This window comes from Nestor notabilis, unplaced genomic scaffold (assembly GCF_000696875.1).
Source record: "Nestor notabilis isolate BGI_N333 unplaced genomic scaffold, ASM69687v1 scaffold31027, whole genome shotgun sequence".
NCBI lineage: Eukaryota > Metazoa > Chordata > Aves > Psittaciformes > Psittacidae > Nestor > Nestor notabilis.
Genome location: NW_009936519.1, coordinates 1 through 21,387, shown reverse-complemented (window position 1 = coordinate 21,387; position 21,387 = coordinate 1). Strand labels below are relative to the sequence as shown.

The following is a 21,387-nucleotide window of genomic DNA, read 5'->3' as shown; positions in this document are numbered from 1 at the left end:
GAGGGCAATAAAGGGGGAGAAGATGGCTTGGCAGGATTGAGTCAGCAAACTCGGGAACACCTTCAGAAGCAGATGTGCCTATGGAGGAATGGATACTTCTTGTCCTTGGCAGCTGTCTCTGCTCTAGAAAGGGCCTTGTTCCCAACATGTGGAACAAAGAGGGCCCAAGTGTCCTTTGCAGAGCATTTTCTAATTGCTGAAAGGGGAACAAGTCAGCCAAGCCTCCTTTCTCCCAGAGATGTGCTGGCCAAGACAGCTTGAGGCCCAAGAGGAAATAAAGCTTGTTCTGCACCCACCAACCCTGGCCCTGTGGGGCCCTGGAGTGCTGCATCACCATAAAGAGGAATAAAGCAGAGACACTGGTTATAGGCAGAGCAGCAGCCAGGACATGGTGCTCCCTGGAAGGGACAAGACTTGGGCCATTGGTTCCCAGAACAGTGAAGGAGCAAAGCAAAGTCATCATCTGGCCTTAAAATGGGAAAGTCAAAAGAATTCAAGAGACAAAGGCAAAGTGAGCAGAAGCTCCTCGAGAGTGTCCCTGGGAAATGATGTCAGCACAAGCCCCCTCCCAGAGGAACACACTGGGGTAAAAAACCAAAACCTCTCTCAGCTGCTGAGCAAAGCCAAGACCAGCCTTTAAACGGGTGCAAGGACAAATGCAGGCAGTCAGTCCTTCCCTCACCTGGGTGACTTGACTAGTGGTGTCAGCCCCCAGCTGCTACACCCTCCACACTGCTCCCCCGTCCCTCAACACCCCCCGAACTGGAGCAGTCACAGTGGGACACCGGGTGCTGCTGTCACACTAAGAGAGGCCAGTCCCACATCAACCCCCTGCCCTGCAGCCCCCCCGAGGCTTGGGGCCAGCCTTTGCCCGGCGCTGGAGGAGAAGGGCAGTGTGGAGTGGAGAGGAGAGGGTGGGAGATGGACTGGTGGGAGAGCAGAGATGCGGCACCCGGGAGGACATGAGCAGGACATGACAAGCTGTGGTCAGTCGGGGGGAATCTCTGTCCTGACCAGTTTGGCAGCACCGGTGCTAAGGGAGGGTTCCCAGCTGGGTGGAGAAAAGTCACTTTAAGGTGTCATCAGCATTCTTGAACATGAGGATGGCATTGTAGATCTTGAGTGCGGGGCCCAGCTTGACACTCATGATCTTGACGATGTCAGCCTGCGTCAGCAGGAGGAAGGCCTCACCATCGATCATCTGGAGAGGAGGGCAGGGACAAAGGCACTCACCAAAAAGCCAGACTGTGACCTCCTAGGGACAGCATGGGCACGACCTGGGGACATGCACAGTCACACTCACCCTCAGCCAGGTGCCACAGATGATCCCAGGGGGTAGGGCAGGAGCTACCCACAACACTCCCATGCTGCTGCCCCAGATAAATCAGAGCTTGTGCGTCCAGGAACAGGGCACAGGGGAGAAAAAGCCCTTCTAGGGGCTGCCCCAGGAGCTCATGCTGCAGCCAGCCTGGGCTTCTGCTGTCTGCACAGCACACAGACAGCAGGCAAGCTGGTCTGGGCAAACATCCATCCATCCATCCATCCATCCCCTGCCCCAGCTCCTGGCAAGTGTGGAGGCTGCCCCCAGCACAGCTTTGCAGGCCTGAACACAGGGACCAGTCACTACAAGGCTGGGACACTTGCTGTACCCAGTGTGCCGAGGAACAGGCTGCCCCGGATACACTGCACATGTTGGAAAGCAGCTCCTCTGTGTGTCGGTCCACAGAGGGGTCTAATAACAATGAACCTGGCTAACAGACAGCAATGCATCTACTGCTGTGCTGATGAGAGGATGCAGATGGGGAAGGATAAGTGAGTGAGGAACAAGCAGCTTCCCTCAGGAGGTGACGCTGCAGCACCATCCTCCTCCTGCTCACCCACCTGAGTCTCTCAGAGGTGCTCTCCCTCACCCATGCCAGGAGAACAGGGCAGCACAGCTCCTTGGGGGTCAGCATCTCCCCTCTTGCCACCATATCTGCACAGGCAAACAGCTGCACACTCCAATGCAGCGGGGCTGCTGCCCCCAGGGCTGCAGGGTGGGATCACTGCTGGGTGCTGGATGTGCTCTCAGCATTCAGAAGCAGTGCACTGCAGGAGGGTCACTGGCCAATTCCTCCCTGCCCTGATGGCAAACAGCCGACCTTGCCCACCTGCACTCATCCTGCAGCACTTCTCACCTCATCCTTGAAGAGCTTGGCTTGGTCCTCACAACCAGTCAGAGTCTGAACAAAGCTAAAGACCTTGGAATAAACAGAAAAAAATGTCAACACAGAAGCAATGCTTCTGGCTGGAGACCCCCCATGACCCCACATCCTCACTTCCACAGAGGCATTTTGTTCCCTGTAAGGTAACACGTGGCTGTTAGGGCAAAGGCTGCAGTTGCAGCACCCTCCCATCCCTAGAGATCACCCCTGCACCAGGGGACAGGCAGTGGTCTCCTCCAGCCCCAAAGCAGCAAATGCTACAGCAGCTTCATCTTCAAGAGGGCACCTCCAGCAAGTGAGACGATGCCCACAGAGGGGCAGGAGAGAGGCACACAGGAGGGTATTAGGGAAATGAGGCAGGGCTGGCTGCTGGGGCTGCTGCCAGAGTTCCAGCCACCCAGGTGCAGGTGCACAGGGAAATGAATGAAGATGACAATGAAGAATGTGAGGTGAAGATTTCTCTTCAGAGGGGGAGAGGCAGACCACCTTCTCGATAGCCCAGGGAAGTAGCTGCTGAAGCCCGTCTATGCCTGGTGCATGTACCATGGTGCTGCAGAGCCAGGCAGAGTGCTCCCAGCCATGCCAGTGGGTTAGGAGCCAGCACGCAGCCTTTAAAACCATCTTACCTCATCGATGGTCCACTTGGCCACGGTGGTTGCCGTGATGCCGGCCACCCCGGGCAGGAGTTTGCAGTGCTGCTCCCAGCAGAGCGACAGGGAGCGGTCGGGGTGTGCAGAGAGGGCAGACATGAAGAGCGACTGGTGCATATTGTCTGAAGAAATAGCTGGCAACAAAAGTGCAAGATGTGATCCAACATAGAAAGACAAGAACATCCCATCCTATCCTACAAGCCTTGAAAAGGGCCCAGGGCTAGAAGCAGATGGACTAATAGGGCCAGGTATCAAGAGCTAGTGGTTTTCCCCTGAATTAATAGGATATTAGCATATTCAGATGTTCAGTTTGATGGGACTGTGGATGGCAGGGGAAGAAGCTTAGAGACAAGCTTAGCTTTGCCCTGCTGGCACCACCTTCAATCACTCATTTTCCATTCTGAACTAGATTTCAGTGTCAAGCTTCACACCGGAATGCCATCCCACATCATTCAGTTCATTTCACATTTTCACCAGAGCTCTTCCCTTGCTCTCTGCTCCAAGGAGTCAAGAATGGCTCCCAAGAAGAGATTCTCTTCATTCACCAGGGTAAGCAGCAGGACAGCCCATGGTAAAGGTAAAATGGATACTGGCTGGAATAAATGTCAGTCATCAGAGCTCGCTGCCACACAATCTGTTCAGCATCAGTTTCTGTGCAGCAGCAAAAACATGGCACTTCACAATCACATGGATATTTTGGGGTATGGCAGCCACAGGATGGAGGCACAGCACCCCTGCCTGAGGAGGACACAGTGCCAGGGAAAATGCACTGCCAGGAGGAGAGGAGCCTAATTCCTGCCCTAAAGCATGCAAAGATTCACAGACATAAACTAAGAGACATGACGAGGGACCAAGCAGGGCTTTGGTAACAGGCAGGGATGATCTCTGTCAGATGGTCAACTTCGGTATTAACCACAAGCTCCTCACTGGTGCTGACCTGTGTGAGGTGTGACTGAGTGAGCCAAGGGAGACCTGCCTCCAACAGCCACCACCCCAGCTCTTTGAGCCCTGCCCCTGCAGTGACACTGGGGAGAGGATGGCACTTACTCTGGAAGTCTTCCTGCTGGATCTTCCGGTACTTTGGAGGTCGCCCTCTAAAGAGACAGGAAGACTGATTTCCAACTGGGTTTGGACTGGCCCGAGGGCTCTCCTCCACACCGCACAGAGCAATGCCTTGGCAGTGGGAGCAAGAATTACCTCTTGGACCCTGACCCAAAGGATTGACAGCTAAAGACACAGAATATGGGAAGAGAAACCACGAGAGGTGCCCAACAGAGCTGGGAAGACAAATGCCAGCTGCCAACAACCGTGCTCCCTGCGGTCAAGGAGCCTCTCCAGCTTGGCCATCCCTCCCAGCGATGGTAGAGGCAGCACAGAGGCCCTGTGCTGCTGACGGGGCTCACCAGGACTGCCCCTACCTCCCATGGTGCCGAGACTTCTTTCGCTGAGAGAAGCCAATGAGGTTCCTCTTGCGAGCTGAGGCCTCGGTGTCGGACAAGTCTGCTTTAAGCCTGCCCTGGTTCTTCTCCGCCAGCGGGCACCCTGAGAGGCAGTAATGGGCTGTGAATCTCCCAGTCACGTGTCCTGACCCATCGCATCCCGGCGTGGGGCACTTCCTAGAGGGCAGAGGGGAGGCAAGCATTGAAGCAGGCTCAGAGCAGCATGGTGGGGGCACCCCTCTGCCCCCAGGCACGGGAAGCTGTAGCCCTGGCCATAGAAGGCAGAGTAAAGATGCGGCGAACAAAGTCCCAGTGTAAGGGTGCTGGGCGCATGGGCAGGGTAACACCCCGTACCTCCAGGTACAAACACCCGTTCCACCTTCTCCACTGCTGTCACAGCGACCCTGTACAAGTCACCGCAGAGCTGATCCTCCCTTTCTTGCCCCCATAGGCATCCAGATGAGAGTGAGGAGGAAGAAAGCGTCATGACTGTGGCCAGGAGGGAAGCCCCTGGGAGCCAGATCTGCCTTCCCCATCCTCACAGATGCTCCACCATACCCGCTGCTGTATGGTGTTGGCATACAGCCTGCTGTACTGGGGTTGGCATCACACTGTGCCTGGTTTCCCCTGGAAAAGGCCACACAAGTGACTGACTGAGCTAGGGGAGATGCACTGCTCCTTCTCAGGACTTCCCAAGCTCACAACCTCACAGTGAAAGGCATCCATGAGGGGTGGGAGGAACATCATCCTTGAAGCTGGTATCAGTGAACAGCATCTTAGGGGTACTGCTCCCTATGTAGCCCATATGTCCCCACAGGTAGGTGGGCACATAGGGCACCCCCAGGGGCTCTGGGTGCACAGGACCGGCGTGGAGTAGGAGCTCACAGGAGTTACACTAGCCACAGGCTCCAGGCTGCTTTGGGCCTGGGCTGTGGAGAACAAGGGCTGACCCTCAGCATGGGGCAGAGCCACGTATGGGGTGGGTGCAAGGAAGGGCTGGTTGCTGGTCTGGGTGGTGGGTATGGAAAAGCAGAGGAAGGGCCATACGGGAAGCTGTGCCCCTCTGAGCCATGCTGGGGACCTCACCTGTGGTGAAAGCTGTACTTGGAGCTCTTGGTGTGAGGGATGCTCTTGCAGCCCAGCGTTGGGCAGCCCCCATGGGCAGAGGAGGTTGGTTCCTTTGGCCCTAGACCAGGAGGAGAAACAGGAGGGAGACTGTCATGGCTGCAGCCCCAGGCAGAGCCAGGGCTATGGGCTCCCTGCCTGCCCCAAACAGAGAGGAATTTTCCAACTGACAACTCCACAGAAAAGCCCTTTCTCCTTGTCCCTACTTGGGCCATTTCTGTGCAGTGGGGATCTGGCACGCTTGGCTCCTGGCATGAGGGACTGAGCCAGGTACAGGACTTACTGAGAGGAGGCTGCAGTGGGTGTCCAGTTTTTGAGCACCAGCCTATGGGATGGATGTCCGGATGATCCGCATCAATCCAGAAATCATAGACGTGACTCCAGCCATCAAAATGGATCTGGGGAGAGACAAGTAGAGGGATCACCCTTCAAACCTCAGGGCACCTCCTTGCACACGTGTTTGGGTGCACTGATACTCCCAACACCCACCTTTATCCTGTGATCTTCCACGTCCTCCACACTGGCCACTCGGATGAAGGACGGAGTCCTCCTGTCCACTGCCTCCAGCTTCATGTTGACCAGGAAGCCGTGGGGTGGACGCTGGGGCCAGGAAGAACCCGGGTCAGTGGGGAGCAGGGTCATGCTGCCGGCTGCAGCTTTCCCAGCACTGAGCACTCCTCAAGCCCAGCTCCCAGCCCTGGCCTATCCCAGTAAGAGCCATCCCAGCTCACACTGGCAACAGGAGAGACTGGCTCCAGGCCTCCTGGATATGAGCTGTGTTTTAACAAGGTGTGAAAGCTATGCCCAAGGGAGGAAGGTCTCCAAGAGACATTTCGGGGCTCTGTCTTGCAGCCCCACTTGGCTGGTCACAGCTGCTGTTGCTGCAGTTAGAGACAACAACTATCAAGCAAGCCTAAATGATTTCCCACCACCCAGGTCCTGTCTAGCTGAGGGTATGGTCATACTTCCCATTTTTCCTAGGACCGTTGGCACAGGATAGCCCTGACTTCTTAACCTTGAGTGTAGATCTGAACCTCAGGTCTGTGGCAGGAGCATCCTGAACATTACTTGACTTTCATAAAGGCAAAGATCTGACAATGAAGAAAACCCAAACCTCTGCCTGGGCACAGTGCAGTAGATGATGTGGCACTCACCACTTTAAAGGCCCAAGCTGGGACAGCAGATGCTCCAGTTTCCTTCAAGTACTTTTCCCAGGTGAAGTTGTCAGGGTCCGGATAATCTAAAAGCAGGGAAAATGCAGAAGGTGAATGCTGCAGGAAGACAGCCAGTACCCCAGGACATCCTGCTGCTTTGAAGGACCATCCAGGTCTGAGCCAGGCACATGGGAATCTGAGAGACATCAAGAAATGCTACTATTTTCTCATGGACCATGAAATCCAGGGTACATGGAAGCATAAGCATCTGGGCCTGCACAGACAGCTTAGGTCCTCCTTGTGTCTCCACTCAGCCCAAGACAACCACCCAAACACACGTGCAGGAGCCTTGGCAGGAACATGGCTGTGGCCTTGCTGAAACTGCCTGGGCCTGCAGACAAAGCAAAGGCCCCAAGGTTCCCCATGCCACCCTGGAAGCCTGTCCCCACTGGGATGCACCACTGAGGGCTGTGCTTCCAGGCCACCTACTCACCTTGAGGAGGTGTGAGGGGTTTGCCGTGCTCCTGACACCATCCAACTGGGTGGATGTATGGACTGCTGGGGTCACACCTAGAACACAAACCCAAACTCTTACGCAGGGCTGAGGCACCTGGCTCAGCACAGACAGACAGCTCGGGCATGCTCCTAGGTCTGCACCACCAGCAAAAGCCCCTGCATAAGTCAAGGTCTTCTACAGCACCCTTGTCCCTGAGCAACCCAGGGAACCACAGGCCCTGCAAGGCAAGGACTAGGGCAGAAGAACACAAGCTCAGAGGGGTAGGACACGATCATGCTCTGGCTTCAAGCCCTGCTGCAGAGCTGCCCAGGGAACAGCAACCGCTTGCAGCAACTGGGCAGACAGGCCATGACTTTCGGAGCTTGGAGTGGTGACAGCTGAGGAATGCGGGGGGGGCTCTTGTCCTGGTCATGGCTCCCAACAGGTCACAGCACACTCAGGTACTGCTGTTTTGCAGGTCTGCCCTAGGACAGAGCAGGTAGCTGCCCAGCACCACCGAGTGCAGAGCAGCTGGGGACAGACACTGCTGCAGCCCCAGGGCAAGAGGAGGTCAGAGGGCTCCAGCCAAAGGAAAGGAGTTGCTCTCAGAACTCTAATTGTACTAACTGGCCATTCTAGTTGGCCTTAACCAGCCTCAACTGGGACACTTCCCCACCCTGGCCACAATCGCCTGCCTACAGATACAGGAGTTCCTTTAAGATCAGGCCTTCTGTCTCTGTATTGCTCTCTGCCTCCCAAGAGGATTTCAGGGCGAGCCCACAGCATGTGATCACATCTGACTGCCCCACATTAACTACAGGGTGACGGCAATGTCTCAGGAGGTGACATGGAACAGGTAAAGGTTTGTAACCCAGAGCAGAGAGGTGACCCTCTGCTTCACTGGTGACCTGTGCAGCAGCATGTTGGGATTGTCCCAATCTTTCCCAAGCAGCCCGTCACTCTTGCTGAAGCAGTGGCAGCATGTCTCCCAGCACTGGCACCCCAGGAGCCTCTGTGCACTTACCAGTAGTCATAAGTATCATCCCAGTTGTCAAAGTGCACCAAAAATCGATTGTCCACCACGTCAGTCACTGTGGCAACACAGATCAGGGAAGGGTTCATGCGGTCAACAGCTTCCAGCTTCATGCCCACCTCAAAGCCCGGGGAAGCCTCGTGCTGGGGGGATAGAGGTTTCTTTGAGAGCCATGGCCCCAGCACCCTCCTCACCACTTCCCTTGCCCACTGCAAGGAGGCACCTGCCCAAACCCTCCATGGCCTCCAAGCAGGCCCAGAAACACTTAGGATCCCAGAAGGGCAGTGCTCTGCTCTGCATGCAAGAGAGGAGGCAGAGGGTAAGTAACTCAGCTTGGCCAGACAAAGAAAGAAGAAAAGAAATCTTCACACCCTCAGGATCTTCAATAAGCAGTAACCTCCAAGAGAAAAAAGTCTTCAACTTATACCAATTCAGGTTTTGTCACAAAGGATTTGTTTGCAGTCATGAACCTCCAGTGTTAGCAGCAAGCAATGCACTAGGCTTGGCAGGAGGAGCTGGGATGGGACCTTCGCCCTACCTTGCCTTTATTTCTTGGATCCAAAATCTGGGCAAAACGCTGCCTCACACACACTAGTGGGATTGTTGCAGCAACGAACAGGAGGTTTAGACACAATAAATAACTTGGAGAGGCTGATTTACCAGTAGGTTGAGTTTCCTCTGCAGCTGACAAAGGAACCATTAGCTTTTTGGACTCTGCTATATTCCCACTTTCCTTGCCCAAGCTGCCATATGAAAAATAAAGGCAGAGACAGAAACAATGAAGACACAAAACAGAGACAAAAGAATTCTACTTAGAAAACATTAATTGAGGGGTTTTGGGCAAAATAATTGTTGAGAGTAGAGGTTACTCCTCTTCACCAGTACTTTTACAACAAATTTAACTGTCCTGGATGAAACAGTGAATCAGGCACACCAAACTAGCCCCCTAGCTACAGATCCTCAGCAGCAAAACATGCCACATCTCATTGAGCAATGCCAGCAGGACACTCTCTGGCCCTCTGCACTGTGGGCTTGAGAAGTGTGGGGTGGACAGAGAAAACCCCAGCAGTAGCAGAGGGATTCTGCTCAGCTGGAGAGGAAGAAATCACACCTGAACCTGGCAGGAAGGAGAAGCTGCTACTCACAGCATTTCGGACCATGAAGAGGTGCTTTGGAGCTGCCTGAGCCTTTGTTATCTTCAGGTAGTTTGTCCAACTGAATTCTTCTTCCTTATAACCTACAACCCCTCAGGAAGAGAAATGAGAACAGCAAGTTCACAGAGAGCACCCAAGTGGTCATAAGGCTGAGCCTGGCCATCCCCAGCCAGCCCTCACCCCGCCAACCATGTCCTACTGTGGGCAGATGGCATCTACAGCAGCCCTGGGAAAGCCAAAGCCTGTGGCTTAGGCCCAGTGTTTGATTTTGAAGGAGTGCTAGGAAATGTAGAGTGAAAATCCAGAGCTCAGCTCCTCCCGGGAGATCATCAGTCCCATCTGCCCTGGGGCACAGCTGCTGGCTCCAGCCTGGCACTGGGACATCCAGAGTGACAGAGCTTTGCCCCAGAATGGGAGCAAGCAGAGATCTTTAGCAAGATGGGAGCCTGAAAGCTGGTCCTGTGGAACCTCCCCACCCAGTACAGCAGCGTCCCCTCCTGGGTTCCATCTCCAGCCCTACATTTAGGGGCCCACCGCTCATCCACCTCCTTCAACAGGACCCACCAACTGAGACTTGCTACCTCCTTACCTTTCGGGGGCTGGAGTTTGTGGCCAGTCTCCTCAAACCAGCCAGCAGGATGGATGTCAGGGGAATCAGCATTCAGCCAGAAATCATGGCACTCCGAGTAGCCATCAAAGTGAAGGCGCATCCGGAACCCACACACCTACCAGCAGGGAGGGCAGGAAAAGGAAAGGACCATGGAAACCTCCTTCTGTCCCTGGCTGAGCACTGCACGCACCTCTTCTCCTTCTCAGTGTATCATTTAGGGAAGCAAAGAGTCAATCATAAGCCAGCTCCCAAATTAGGAGGTACATGCCAGTCCCAAAAGGTGTCCAGCATGGAACAAGGCAAGTGTAAGGCCACCACAAGCAAACCCTAAGAAGGGAAGTTCAGGCTGGTGTGTAAATGCCATGGTGGGAACACCTTGCTGTGCCCAGCAAGTGCAAGGATTACCTTTTCTGCACCTGGGGCAGATGCTGGTGCAGGGATTTTGGCTAAAAGCTATGCTGGTTTGGTGAAATCTGTCCAGAAGCAAGAACAGCAGCCACTGGTGTATGGCTGATCTCCCTGGCTGCGTGTGGAGCACTGCAAGGCAAGGCTGGTTTGGCTGCCACATGGCTCAGTGGAGAACCCCACAGAGGGCCTCCACAGACACAAGGAAGAGCCATGGGATGCCTCCACACCCTCCACCTCAGGAGCCCATATCTGTCTGAGGGGCACCAGCTCAAAGATAAGCTGTTGCCACCACCATAGTCTCTCCCCCTGTGCTGTGTCAGGGTGATGGACAGACCAACTAGGCTGGGCCATGACAGCAGCTCTACAGCACTGTCTCCTGCCCCTGTGAACTGGAAGGAAAATCCTGTTTAGTTGACCAAGATGCTGGAGCACCAGCTCATCTCACGCAGTAACATGCAGGTGAGGGCCCAAAGCCAGTCCCCTCCACAGGCCACTTTCCCTGAGCCTCCTGCCATGCAAGAAGGAACCAAGGAACATGGGAGGTGCCTTACCTCAGCCACTGTCAGGATGAAGTACATAGATGGGTGCTGTGGGTCTATCCCCTCCAGCTTCATCCCCACTTTAAAGCCATTCTTGTGCTGGGAAGCTACTTGGTACTGGAAACAAAAAAAATTAAACTACAATGTAAAAAATGACACAGGTAGAACCATCCCAACGAGCACTCATCAGGCAACGGGAGCTGCTGGGACCAAGACATCATGGGCCACAGGTTATGTTGCCATCCAAATTTTAACTCTTTTCCAGTAGAAAACCACATTCTTCCACCTCCTTGTGGGTTTGTGCCTCTTGCTACTGGAAGAGTGTCCCCGGGGATAGAGGGACGTGGGCCTGGCTCCTCTTCTACCCCGGCTGTCAGAAGCCTGGGAGCAGGGGTGCAGTGCAGCAATGTGGCCTCAGGAGAGCCAACGCGTGGCTTTGAGGAAGGGCTGGAAAGGCTCCACCACCCTACGAGAGCCACAGGGGTGTCCTGGACAAATGTGGGGTGCTTAGGATGGGAGACAGCACCCTGGTGGGGAGAGGGACCCAGGGCAAATCAAACTGGAGGCTGACTGGTCACCTCCAGTGAAGATGGGAGCTTGCTTATTGCTCAGAGTCCCGCAAAATAGGGAAGCAAGGGAGAGAGGAGAAGGAAGAGGGGTGGGAAAAAAACAGGGAAAGAAAAGAGAAGATGAAAGAAGGAAAAAGACAGAAAAATCCCAACTCACATCCTGGAAGAGATCTAAAGGGGCAGCGACAGCTTTCTGCTCCTCCAAGTAGGACGCCCAAGACCAGCCTTCTTTCTTCTCCTCACTGGCACCTGAGCGCAGCACAAACGCACACACAAGAGGCGCTGCTGAGGGTCTGCTCCAGCCCCTGTCCCTGCCTGCCTCGGGGCAGTGTGCAGGGCAGGTCCTGCTGGGGCCACATCCTGCTCTCATGCACAGTCCTGCATCCCTGCAAAACTCAGCACCATCCTACAGAGCCCCTTCTCCAACAAACCATGGAGGGACAGAGCCAAGAGGCCCCCCCCTTAGACAGGTCCCCATGACCCAAATGTCCTCTTTCACTCTAGTAAGGCACCTACGGAGCCTGAGGGACAAGCCATTCCATGCAAAGCATCAGGGCACCTCTGCAACCAGTCCTCCTCCAGCCGGTACATCTGACCACAGCACTGATGGGTTTGGGATAGTCCGTAGGATCCATGCAGAGGTCTGGGAATCACTCCCAGCTGCAAGGGGCATCTGGCCAATCAAACCAGCAGTGGGCTCACCTCTCGCCGCCACGCCAGAGGCACCAGCTCTGCTATCCTCTGCTCTGAGACAACCACCTGAGCCCCCCTTGGCACACCAAGGCCACAGTGATGCCCTAGAGATGCATTTACCTATATGGTATTCATGAAAAGATAGCATCATCTCTATAGGCAGGGAGGTGACCCTTTGTTCCATTGACCCTTTCGGGAAAGCTACAGAGGCCTTGCCCAAGGTACATGAGACAATCCAAGTCTCTTGCTCTCCAGTCACTTTCTTTCCCTGCTTTGTAGCACCTGAAGGGACTCAAGAAGTGTTGTGCCTATCCCAGCACTGAGTAATTCACAGCTACAGGTCAGCTGTGACAGACAGTCTTGGGTATGGCAGGCCAGAAACACAGGGGAAAACCCAACTCCTTCCTCCCTTGGGCTTAGGGGAAATAGAGATGGAAAAAATAGGAACTTGTGGGAGAAATTAAAGCTGAGCTTCACTGAGCAACGTTATTAACCCAGATGCTTTGCTAACACTTAAAAGTGAAGAACACAGAATCACAGAATGCTTTGGGTTGGAAAGGACCTTAAGATCATCCAGCTCCAAACCCCTGCCATGAGCAGGGACACCACACATTAGACCATGTCACCCAAGGCTCTGTCCAACCTGGCCTTGAACACTGCCAGGGATGGAGGATTTACCACTTCTTTGGGCAACCTGTGCCAGGGCCTCACCACCCTCACACTAAAGAACTTCTTCCTTATACCTAACCTGAACTTCCCCTGTTTAAGTTTAAACCCATTCCCCCTTGCACATCTTTATTATTCTTTAGGACTTTGAAAAAGAGTGGCAGGCATGTTTGGGGAATCTGTAAGTACAAGCTCTGTGCTTCTTGAGAATGACAAATACACCTGGAGATAGAGCACACGCAGCCTCTGCTGCACTGAAGCATCCAGGTGGGCATTTTGTTTGCTGATGTATTTCTGAAAGAAGAGAGAACGCTGAAATAACCAGGCTCAGCACTGCTTACTTGTACAGCAGGGAAGACTCATGCTCAGGGCTCAGACTCTAGAGAAAAGGACCAGGCAAGTGAGTATGGGATCTCTTTTTAATAGAGGCTAACTCAGTGTAACATCAGGGGTTAACATCTGGCCCCTGCTACTGTCCCTACATTTGGCTATGGAGAGGAGTATGAAGCTGGAACAGTTTCATTCTAAAATTACTTTGAATATGACCTTTCACTATTCAAAGACAAGAGGTTTCCCACAAATGTTTATTTTTAGTGTTTTCCCAGTTTTTCCTTCCCCCTCACCCCATTGCACTGCAGGGATAAAACCAACCAAGCAAACGCTGCATCCTCAGCTTGTCTCCTTCCCCTCTGTCTCAACAGCTCTGCATTTAAGGTCTCCTCTGATATGGTCCAGGAATAGATCCCCATGAGATGAGACAAGCCTTCAGCAGCACCAGACCTACAGGAGCAGCTCCCAAACTTGTGAGCTCCCAATCACGTGAGGTAAGTTCCTCACAAGACCATCCAAAGAGGGAGTCAAAACCAGATGTGGCTCAGAGTCATGTTATTGCTCAGAACAGTGCCTCTCAGAACAAAAACTGTATACATGAGCACGTAATAAATTCAGCTCCCAAGGGGAGGGACCAGAGAGCACTGTACAGTATGGCCCAATGCCTGAAGAAGGCACAGCCATATCTGTAAGGGTGCACCCATCCCATGGAGAGAAAGAGAGGAAAGGAGAGAAACGGAAAGAGACAGAAAGAGCAGGATCAAGCAAGCAGAGGAGCTTACAAGCCTTCGGGAACATGTTGCACTGGGTGTTTGACTCTGCTGGAGCACCAAAATGCTGTCCCAGACCCACAGCAGGACCCCACAACTGCGGTGGGAGCACTGGTCCCCCACCCACCCAGCCCTCCGTACCGTGCTGGCTCCCGTTCCACGTGTCAGCCTCTGGGTTGCTGATGGCAGAGTCCTCAGTAGAGTTTTTCCTCTCTTCCTGCTTCTCCTCCTAGACATGAGAGCAGACAAAACAGAAACCCATCATGTTGGAGGACTGCACAGAGGTTTGTGCTGTGTGTTGCATCCTTAGACCAGTGCCAAAGGCCATACTGTGCCTCTGCAATGTCCATGATTTGACTGATGCTTGGCCCAGAAATGGGCAGCCAAAGGGATCTGATGATGGGAGCTGATTTTCGTGCTGACCAGTAGCAAACACACCTGGAGTGAATCTGCTACAGTCAGGGCTGGCAAGCAGAGCTTCCCTGCCTTGTCAAAGTCACTGTCCCTTCCCCAGGATACACATCACACAGACAGACACTCTTATTTCAAAACTTACTTTGGTAACTCAGACTCAAGACAGCAGTTGAGCGTGCTTAATACCTACAGCCCAACCAGAACATGTCTAGCACTGCCCAATCCGAGGTGCTCAGCATGCCCAATAGCCAGCCAAGTGTCTAGAAGCTCTGATGCTCCACACATTCAAGTCTTTTTGTCATTAACAGCCAACAGGTTACTCCTTGACATATAGCTGACATAGCACTGAAAGGCACCCATGAGAACTGTGTGCACACGGTTGAACATCAGCATGTGTGCACACACCCCCTCCCTGTCCTCTTCCTACCATTTGCTCGGATTCATATTCTTCCTCTGAAGGGCTCTGGTAATCCTTTCTCTTTCGTTTCTTCACTGGCTTGAGGATTTCAGTGGCATTGGTGCTGCTGGCAGAGTTTTCCACAATGACAGACCTGCAAGGAGTAAGGGAGAGTAAACCACTATGGCACAGTGGCAACAGCTGGGGTGTCAGTAAGGGAGTGGCTGCTGGAGAATCCCCATCACCCCATTTCTTACTCACACATGCTCCCATCCCTCCCAACTAATAAATGCATTTCTTTCAGCACACAAGGTGGCATGAGGTTAGAAGCAGGGTACAGACCAGAATCATCCTCACACACTTGGGTGTCAGAAACCTGAACCCAGGGATGGATCAGAAGCAATCTAGTTTTGTAGCAGGGCTCTAAGCTGCATCAGAGACACACAGAGATGCTGCAAAACAAGTCCCAGGAGTCACGCATTAGTAAGCAGTGGGGCTGGAAATGCCCTTATGACCCATGCTTCCCACTGCTGCTCTGCCTGCAAGCACCCACTGCAGCAACCTCCTGCTCCAGCACATACATGTTTATGAGGCCAAAAATTGAGCAGGAGAAAATCTGGCTCCTGTGCTTCCTGTTGTCCCTGGGACAAGTCTTCATCCCCCTGTATTGCAGCCAGGGCACTCTGCCTACAGGAAAGAGGGGAACAACTGGGTTCCCCTCTTCATCCCTTGCTGGAGCATGCAAACCAGGGGAGGGAGGGCAGACAGATGGATGGATATGGCTCTGCAGGGAGCAGACTCTCCTTCCTTTACCTCTCTTTGAACTGCTGGTGACAGTGCTCGCTGCAGAAGCCTCTGCCTTCCCGGGCTCCATCTGACACATGCCTCCGGCCACAGGTATCACAGTGGCACATGCTTTCTGCTGTTGGAAGCTTGGTCTGCTCTGGCACATCTGAGTCAGAGAGAAGAGGAGCAGTGAGGCACAAGGTGCAGCAAAGGAAGGAGAGCAGGAAGCAGGAGACATGTGCCTCATTCAGGGCCTACAACAGACAGCGCCTGCTGGATGATGGTACCCACCCCAGAAGTGCCACCACAGCACTTACCCTGAGCCACAGTAGGATTGTCCCTGCTGGTGGGTGCCACCTCCGAGTCCCCATCTTTCTCTGTGTGACCCTCTTTTATAGCTTCCACTGGAGGCATCTTATCGGCACTCACCACCTTCAGCGTCCCATACTCATTAATTCGGAACTATATCATTGAACCAAAAAACAAGGAAAAATAGTTAAGAAGAAGGATAGAAATGCAATTTGATGGTTCAGTCATTAGTGCCTCCAACAACAGGACAGCTCTTAGATGATCTTTAAGGTCCCTTCCAATCCAAACCATTCTATGATTCTATTATAGAGGCAAGCACAGCACCAAGGTCTCCTGTCCTGCTGCACCTCCCTGCAGTCTGTGCTGGCCTCTGAGCCTGCCAGGGCAAGCACACTGCTTGCCTTGGGTGAGACCAGCACCAGCGGGCAGCATAAGGGGCTGGAGGATGTCTGGTGAGCATAAGGCCACTGTTTCCAGAGTGAGTGCTGGAGCTGGGTGAGAACCAACTCCACAGCACAGCTTGGAAAGGAAAGATGCCCGGCACAGCAAGCACCTGCCCTCTGCCTCCCTGTGCAGGGCAGACCTGCTGCAACCCCCCAGGCACCATGTGTGTGCTCTCTCCGCTAAGGTCATAAGATGGTAGTGGCATAGCGATGGAGCACAAGAGCCTCAAAGAACCAGAACAGCCAAGGGATCCTCCAGCTGGGGTGCAGGAATTGCATCCTGGTGGTCCCTGCCTGGCCCAAGTTGGGGACTGCCGCTTACAAAGACAAGCAGCTGAGGGAAGAGGTGAGGGACGACAAACGCAGTGGCCCAGGGCTACACTTACCCGCAGGTTACTCCCAGGCAGAGTAGCCACCCCATCTTTCCACTCCAGCACACGGACTGTGCTGCAGGTCTGCACCCCACTGATCTGGGGAATGACAGTAGCTGTGATGGGCTCGCTCCCTGCTCCCCTCTCTGGCCTCTCGGCCCCTGTGCTTCTCTGTGGTTCCCGGGGGAATCGCTGGATTTCTAAGGTGCTCGTGGGAAGGCTGATGGTAGCGGCATTTGCTTGAGAAGAGAAGAAAGGAAACAAACAACCAGAGGCATACGCAGAACACTCAACTGATGCAAACAAGGCTCACAGGCAGCACAAAATGACAGAGAGGACACAGTCTCCCAGCTGAGAGCTCAGTGCTGTGGGCTAAAGCACCCAACAAGATCTGAAGCCAGCAATGGCCTGTGCTGGGAGATGGCACCAACACTATCCACATTCAAGGGTTCCTACTTCAGCCTAACCTCAAACTGTTCCCATGCCCAGGATGCCCTGATGTGGCAGGAGTGTGCTGGTGAGCTCTTGGACTGCATCTTCCAGTTTAGTTTCATTTCAAAGGAACACACTGTGCAGCCCAAGGCCTCTTCACAGTGGGGACTGAGGCACCAGGAGCAGGAAAAATTGGGAGATTTGCTCCTAAAGAACACCCCTGATCTCACCTGACACATATCCATGCTTTGCTCACACTAAGACACTGGTCAGCTGGGCTGAAAATTACTATCGCAAGTTTCAAGAAGGGTAAGAAGGACAACCCTGGTAATTACAGGTGTGTCACTGCCACTTCACTTGGTAAAATTACAGAGAAGGTTATTCTGAATGTGTTGAAAAACACTTGAGAGACAAGGCAGCCACTGGTCACACCAACACAAGTTCATGAGGGGCAAGTCCTGCTTAATGAATGATTTTATGACAATAAACCACCCAGCTGACCACAAGAAACCAGTAGATGTGGGTAGTTGGGACTACAGCAAAGGTTTTGATACCATCCCTCACAGTATCCCTCTGGATGAAATGTCCAGCACACAGCCAGACAAGCCCATAATATTTTGGGTTAACAACTGGCTGACAGGTTGGGCTCAAAGACTTACAGCAAATGGGGTTACATCAGGCTGGTGGCTACTCACCACTGAGGTTCCACAGGGCTCAGTTCTAGGGCCAATGCTCTTTAAAGGTTTTGTAAATGATCTGGACACAGGAGTTGAATGTGCACTAAGTCAGTTTGCTGATGATACTAAACTAGGAGTTGTAGACTCCCCCGAGGGTAGAGAGGCCTTACAGAGAGATCTGGATAGACTAGACTGCACCACGAGCAGGCTGAGGGAAGTGACTGTCCCACTCTGCACAGCACTGGTGCGGCCTCGCCTCGAGTCCTGTGCACAGCTTTGGGTCCCTGAGTAGAAGAAGGACCTCAGACTACTGGAGTGTGTCCAGAGGAGGTGACCAAGGTGGTGAAAGGTCTCAAGGGCAAGACTTAGGAAGAGTGGCTGAGGTCACTTGGCTTGAAGAGAGAAAGCTGAGGGGTGCCCATATCACAGTCTACACCTTCCTCACAGTGGGGCAGCAGAGGGAGGTGCTGATCTCCTCTTACTGGTGACCACCAATAGGACATGAAGAAATGGAATGAAGCTTCATCAGGGATAGTTCAGGCTGGACATAAGGAAAAGATGGTCAGTCCCAGGGCAGTGGTTATGGCACCAAGCCTGTCAGAGCTTAAGGAGTGTCTGGATGATGCTCTCAGCCGTATGGTTCAGTTTTAGGTAATACTGCAAGGAGCTGGACTCAATATCCTTATGGGTCTCTCCAATTTGAGATATTCTACAATTCTATGATAATGCAGCAACCCAGGAGCCCACACGCCCTGCAGAGCAGGCACACAGCACACTGTGCCGCACTGGCACAGGGCCCTAGACATCAGGGGTTTGGTTTAAAACTCAAGAGGTTTTGATCAGCCAAGTGACATGGGATAGGCACTGAGAGCCTCTAAGATGGCAACAGCAGCACGGCTTTTCCTCCCAAGATTTGGGAGGAGCACACATATACAAGGAGTGTGAGGTATCAGTGTGGGCAGAGAAGGCTGAGGAGGCTGCAGTTAGGACAGGTCTGCATACCTGGTATGATAAAGGCAGTTGTTGGCAGGTGGGTGCTCTGCACAGTGCTCTCGGTGGTGACCACATGGACACTGACCTCCCCAGCGGTATTGCCCTTTGTGCTTCTCACAACCTCCATCTCTGCTCTGCTGTCCATCACCTTGCCTGGGCGCAGAGCGAGACACTGTAAGACAGCAAGACAGAAAACAAGTTAGGTACAAGTACAAACGTGACAAAGGAGTGAGAAAGAGACCCTGCAGGATGGTCCCCTCCCTTTCAACCATCTCCCAGCAGAAACCCCTGTAAGATATATCAAAGGCCCATTGAACCCAACAAAGAACAGTATGAAAGCTGGTACCAACATGACCTAGTAAAGCCCCCGTTATGAGATCCCAGCTCAGAGCCTGCAAATGCCAAGGAGTTTTTCTTACCTGGCACCACCATAAGATGGTATGAGCACAGCAGGTCCACCACAAGCTATGGATGCTCTTGGCTTCCACTGACGCAGGCTGTGACAGAGCGTTAGCAAATTCTACCCTGGAACAGACCGAGGTTCCTCCAGACCCCCTTCCAGTTCTCCCACTGGGCAGTCACCCTTGATCTTCTAACTGGCTGTAGGAGAGAATTTCACAAGTGGCAGCAGTTAACCAGGGGGTGGAGGGAACATGAAGGCCACTGGATGCAGCTGAGTTTCTCACAGGGCTGGTGATGTTCAACCCATTTAGCCATGAACTTCAAGAAGTAAGCAAGGTTCTGAGGGTACTACCAGGCTTTACTGGCCCTGACCAACCTCCCCTGGGCCCACGACCCACCATGTCAGCCTCACCACAGCCTGTCTAGGCTGCACTGCAGCAGTGCTGGTCTCCAGCTGCTGCATGGACTTGACCTGCTGGCTGGCATCCTGGCTTGGTTTCAGACCTTGCCTGGCGACCTGAGCTCTAGCTGGACCTTGCCACAGTGGTCTGGCCATCTGCCTTCCTTGGTTCCCTGTCCCTGGGGCAGCAGCTGGCCCCTGTTGTGCCCCAGCAGGCAGGACTTCCATTAATACCATACAGAGACTGCAGAATGTGGGAAGAGACAGATTTAATAACCCATTTATAGCCAATCCCCCGAAGCACAGCACTGCTGATCTTCCACTTCTTTACTAGGTTATCCTCTCCCCTATGCCAAGGCCCATCAGGCCCTATCGCTCCTCCACTGCACACCTGAATCCTTCCTCTCTTGCCCACAAGAAGACCTCACTCCTCTACTCCTCCTTTTAGTTGTTCTGTCCATGTCCAAGCACGCAACATCAGGGCTGATCTGTTAGCGCTCAACAGGGTGAATTAGGAAAAGATGAAGAGTGAGACAGATGGTAACTAAAAGCCCCTGACCTAAGTTATTTGGTTTGTTTTGGTTTTCAATTAAAGCCACACAATTATATTCGTACAATTATAAGACAAACCACCATTTCAAAGGCAGAAAACGACAGCAGCTCAGAGGAACACACACAGTAAGACGGTGGGAATCACCCTATAACAATGGTGCCTACACCAGGATGTTGTCAGGAGAACCGAAGGAACTAACCCAACCGGACACCAGACTCCAACTAAAAGCCAAAATGAATTTGGCAGCCAACCTGTCTTGGTGCTTCCTAATACCCAACGAGGAACCTGTCTGCTTTCTTAGGCACTTAAACCCGGTATTTATCCTTGATTCATCACTTGCGTCAAATGTTTCAGGGACAACTCTTTGTTTTGTGTGAGCTGCTGACGCTTTTTATGTATTTATTTAAACAGAGCTTGGGACTGGAAATGCCTAGAAAAGGAAGAGAAATAACTAGATCCAGTGCTCAAGGTGAGTGATGCTCGAACTCATCTCTGTACAACAGTCTATGATGTTGGCCAACACCCAACACCAGCGCCCTGGACCAGGGCTTGGAAAGCATTTTACATGCAAGCCTCCAACTCTGCTGCAGTCTCACACCCGCCCTCTCACAAAACCACAGCAAGAGATCATCCGCTGTTTGGAAAGAGGAGGGATACACTATGTGCAACAGGCCGCAGAGGAGCATGGAGAAAAGTAGCTTCCAGCATAGACATGCTGTACAGCCCCATCAGCACTATAAAGGACAGCCTGGTCAACATATGTGTTTCTTTTCATCCCAAACTGGCTTAAAATAACTGTGCTTTAAACGATATTAATGTGTTTATTGGCTTTGTGGCTTCTCAGAATTTTAAGTATTCCTGAAATCTGCACTGGTATAAGCTGGGAGTCACCCATTTGGAAAGCTAAAGCTTGACACAAAAGGACTTGGGGGTCCTGGTGGACACCCCATTGAATGTAAGCCAGCAATCTGCCCCTGCAGCAAAAAAGGTGAATAGTCTCCTGGGCTGCCTTAGGAGAAGTGTCACAGTGGATAGAGGAATCCTTCCCTCTGCCCAACACTGGTGAGGCCACTCCTGGAGTGCTGAGTGGAGCATCCTCTCCATAGCCTGGGCTGTTTGCTCTGTGTCCTGCTGGGCTGGACTCACACCCTCCACACCACAGGACCCTTTCAAGGAATGCAACGGTGTCACCTTCAGGCTCCAGGTCAGCACGTGTTTGAGAAACATCAGAAAGAACACGGTCAAAGCGTCCACCCTAGAAGGGGTTTCCACAGAGGATCCCTTGGGAAAGCCAGGGATGAACAGCTCCATCCCCTGTCTCTGCTGGACCCCGCTGGGTCACGCCTGGGCAGTGCCTCACCCCACACACC

General features: G+C 53.0%; 1 protein-coding gene across 1 annotated transcript; it reads right to left on the bottom strand.

The window, feature by feature from the left end:
• Positions 1 to 1,066: 1,066 nt before the first annotated feature.
• On the bottom strand, positions 1,067 to 18,807 carry L3MBTL1 (l(3)mbt-like 1 (Drosophila)). Its single transcript, XM_010018387.1, has 21 exons — positions 18,672 to 18,807; positions 16,576 to 16,799; positions 15,755 to 15,899; positions 15,465 to 15,603; positions 14,682 to 14,805; positions 13,982 to 14,069; positions 11,539 to 11,630; positions 10,825 to 10,929; positions 9,845 to 9,980; positions 9,247 to 9,338; positions 8,093 to 8,244; positions 7,066 to 7,142; positions 6,573 to 6,658; positions 5,908 to 6,018; positions 5,702 to 5,816; positions 5,380 to 5,479; positions 4,273 to 4,470; positions 3,902 to 3,948; positions 2,831 to 2,988; positions 2,178 to 2,240; positions 1,067 to 1,201 (listed from the first exon to the last, which is right to left on the bottom strand). Exons 1-21 carry the CDS (start codon positions 18,805 to 18,807, stop codon positions 1,067 to 1,069), a joined length of 2,523 nt encoding a protein of 840 aa, XP_010016689.1.
• Positions 18,808 to 21,387: the final 2,580 nt, after the last annotated feature.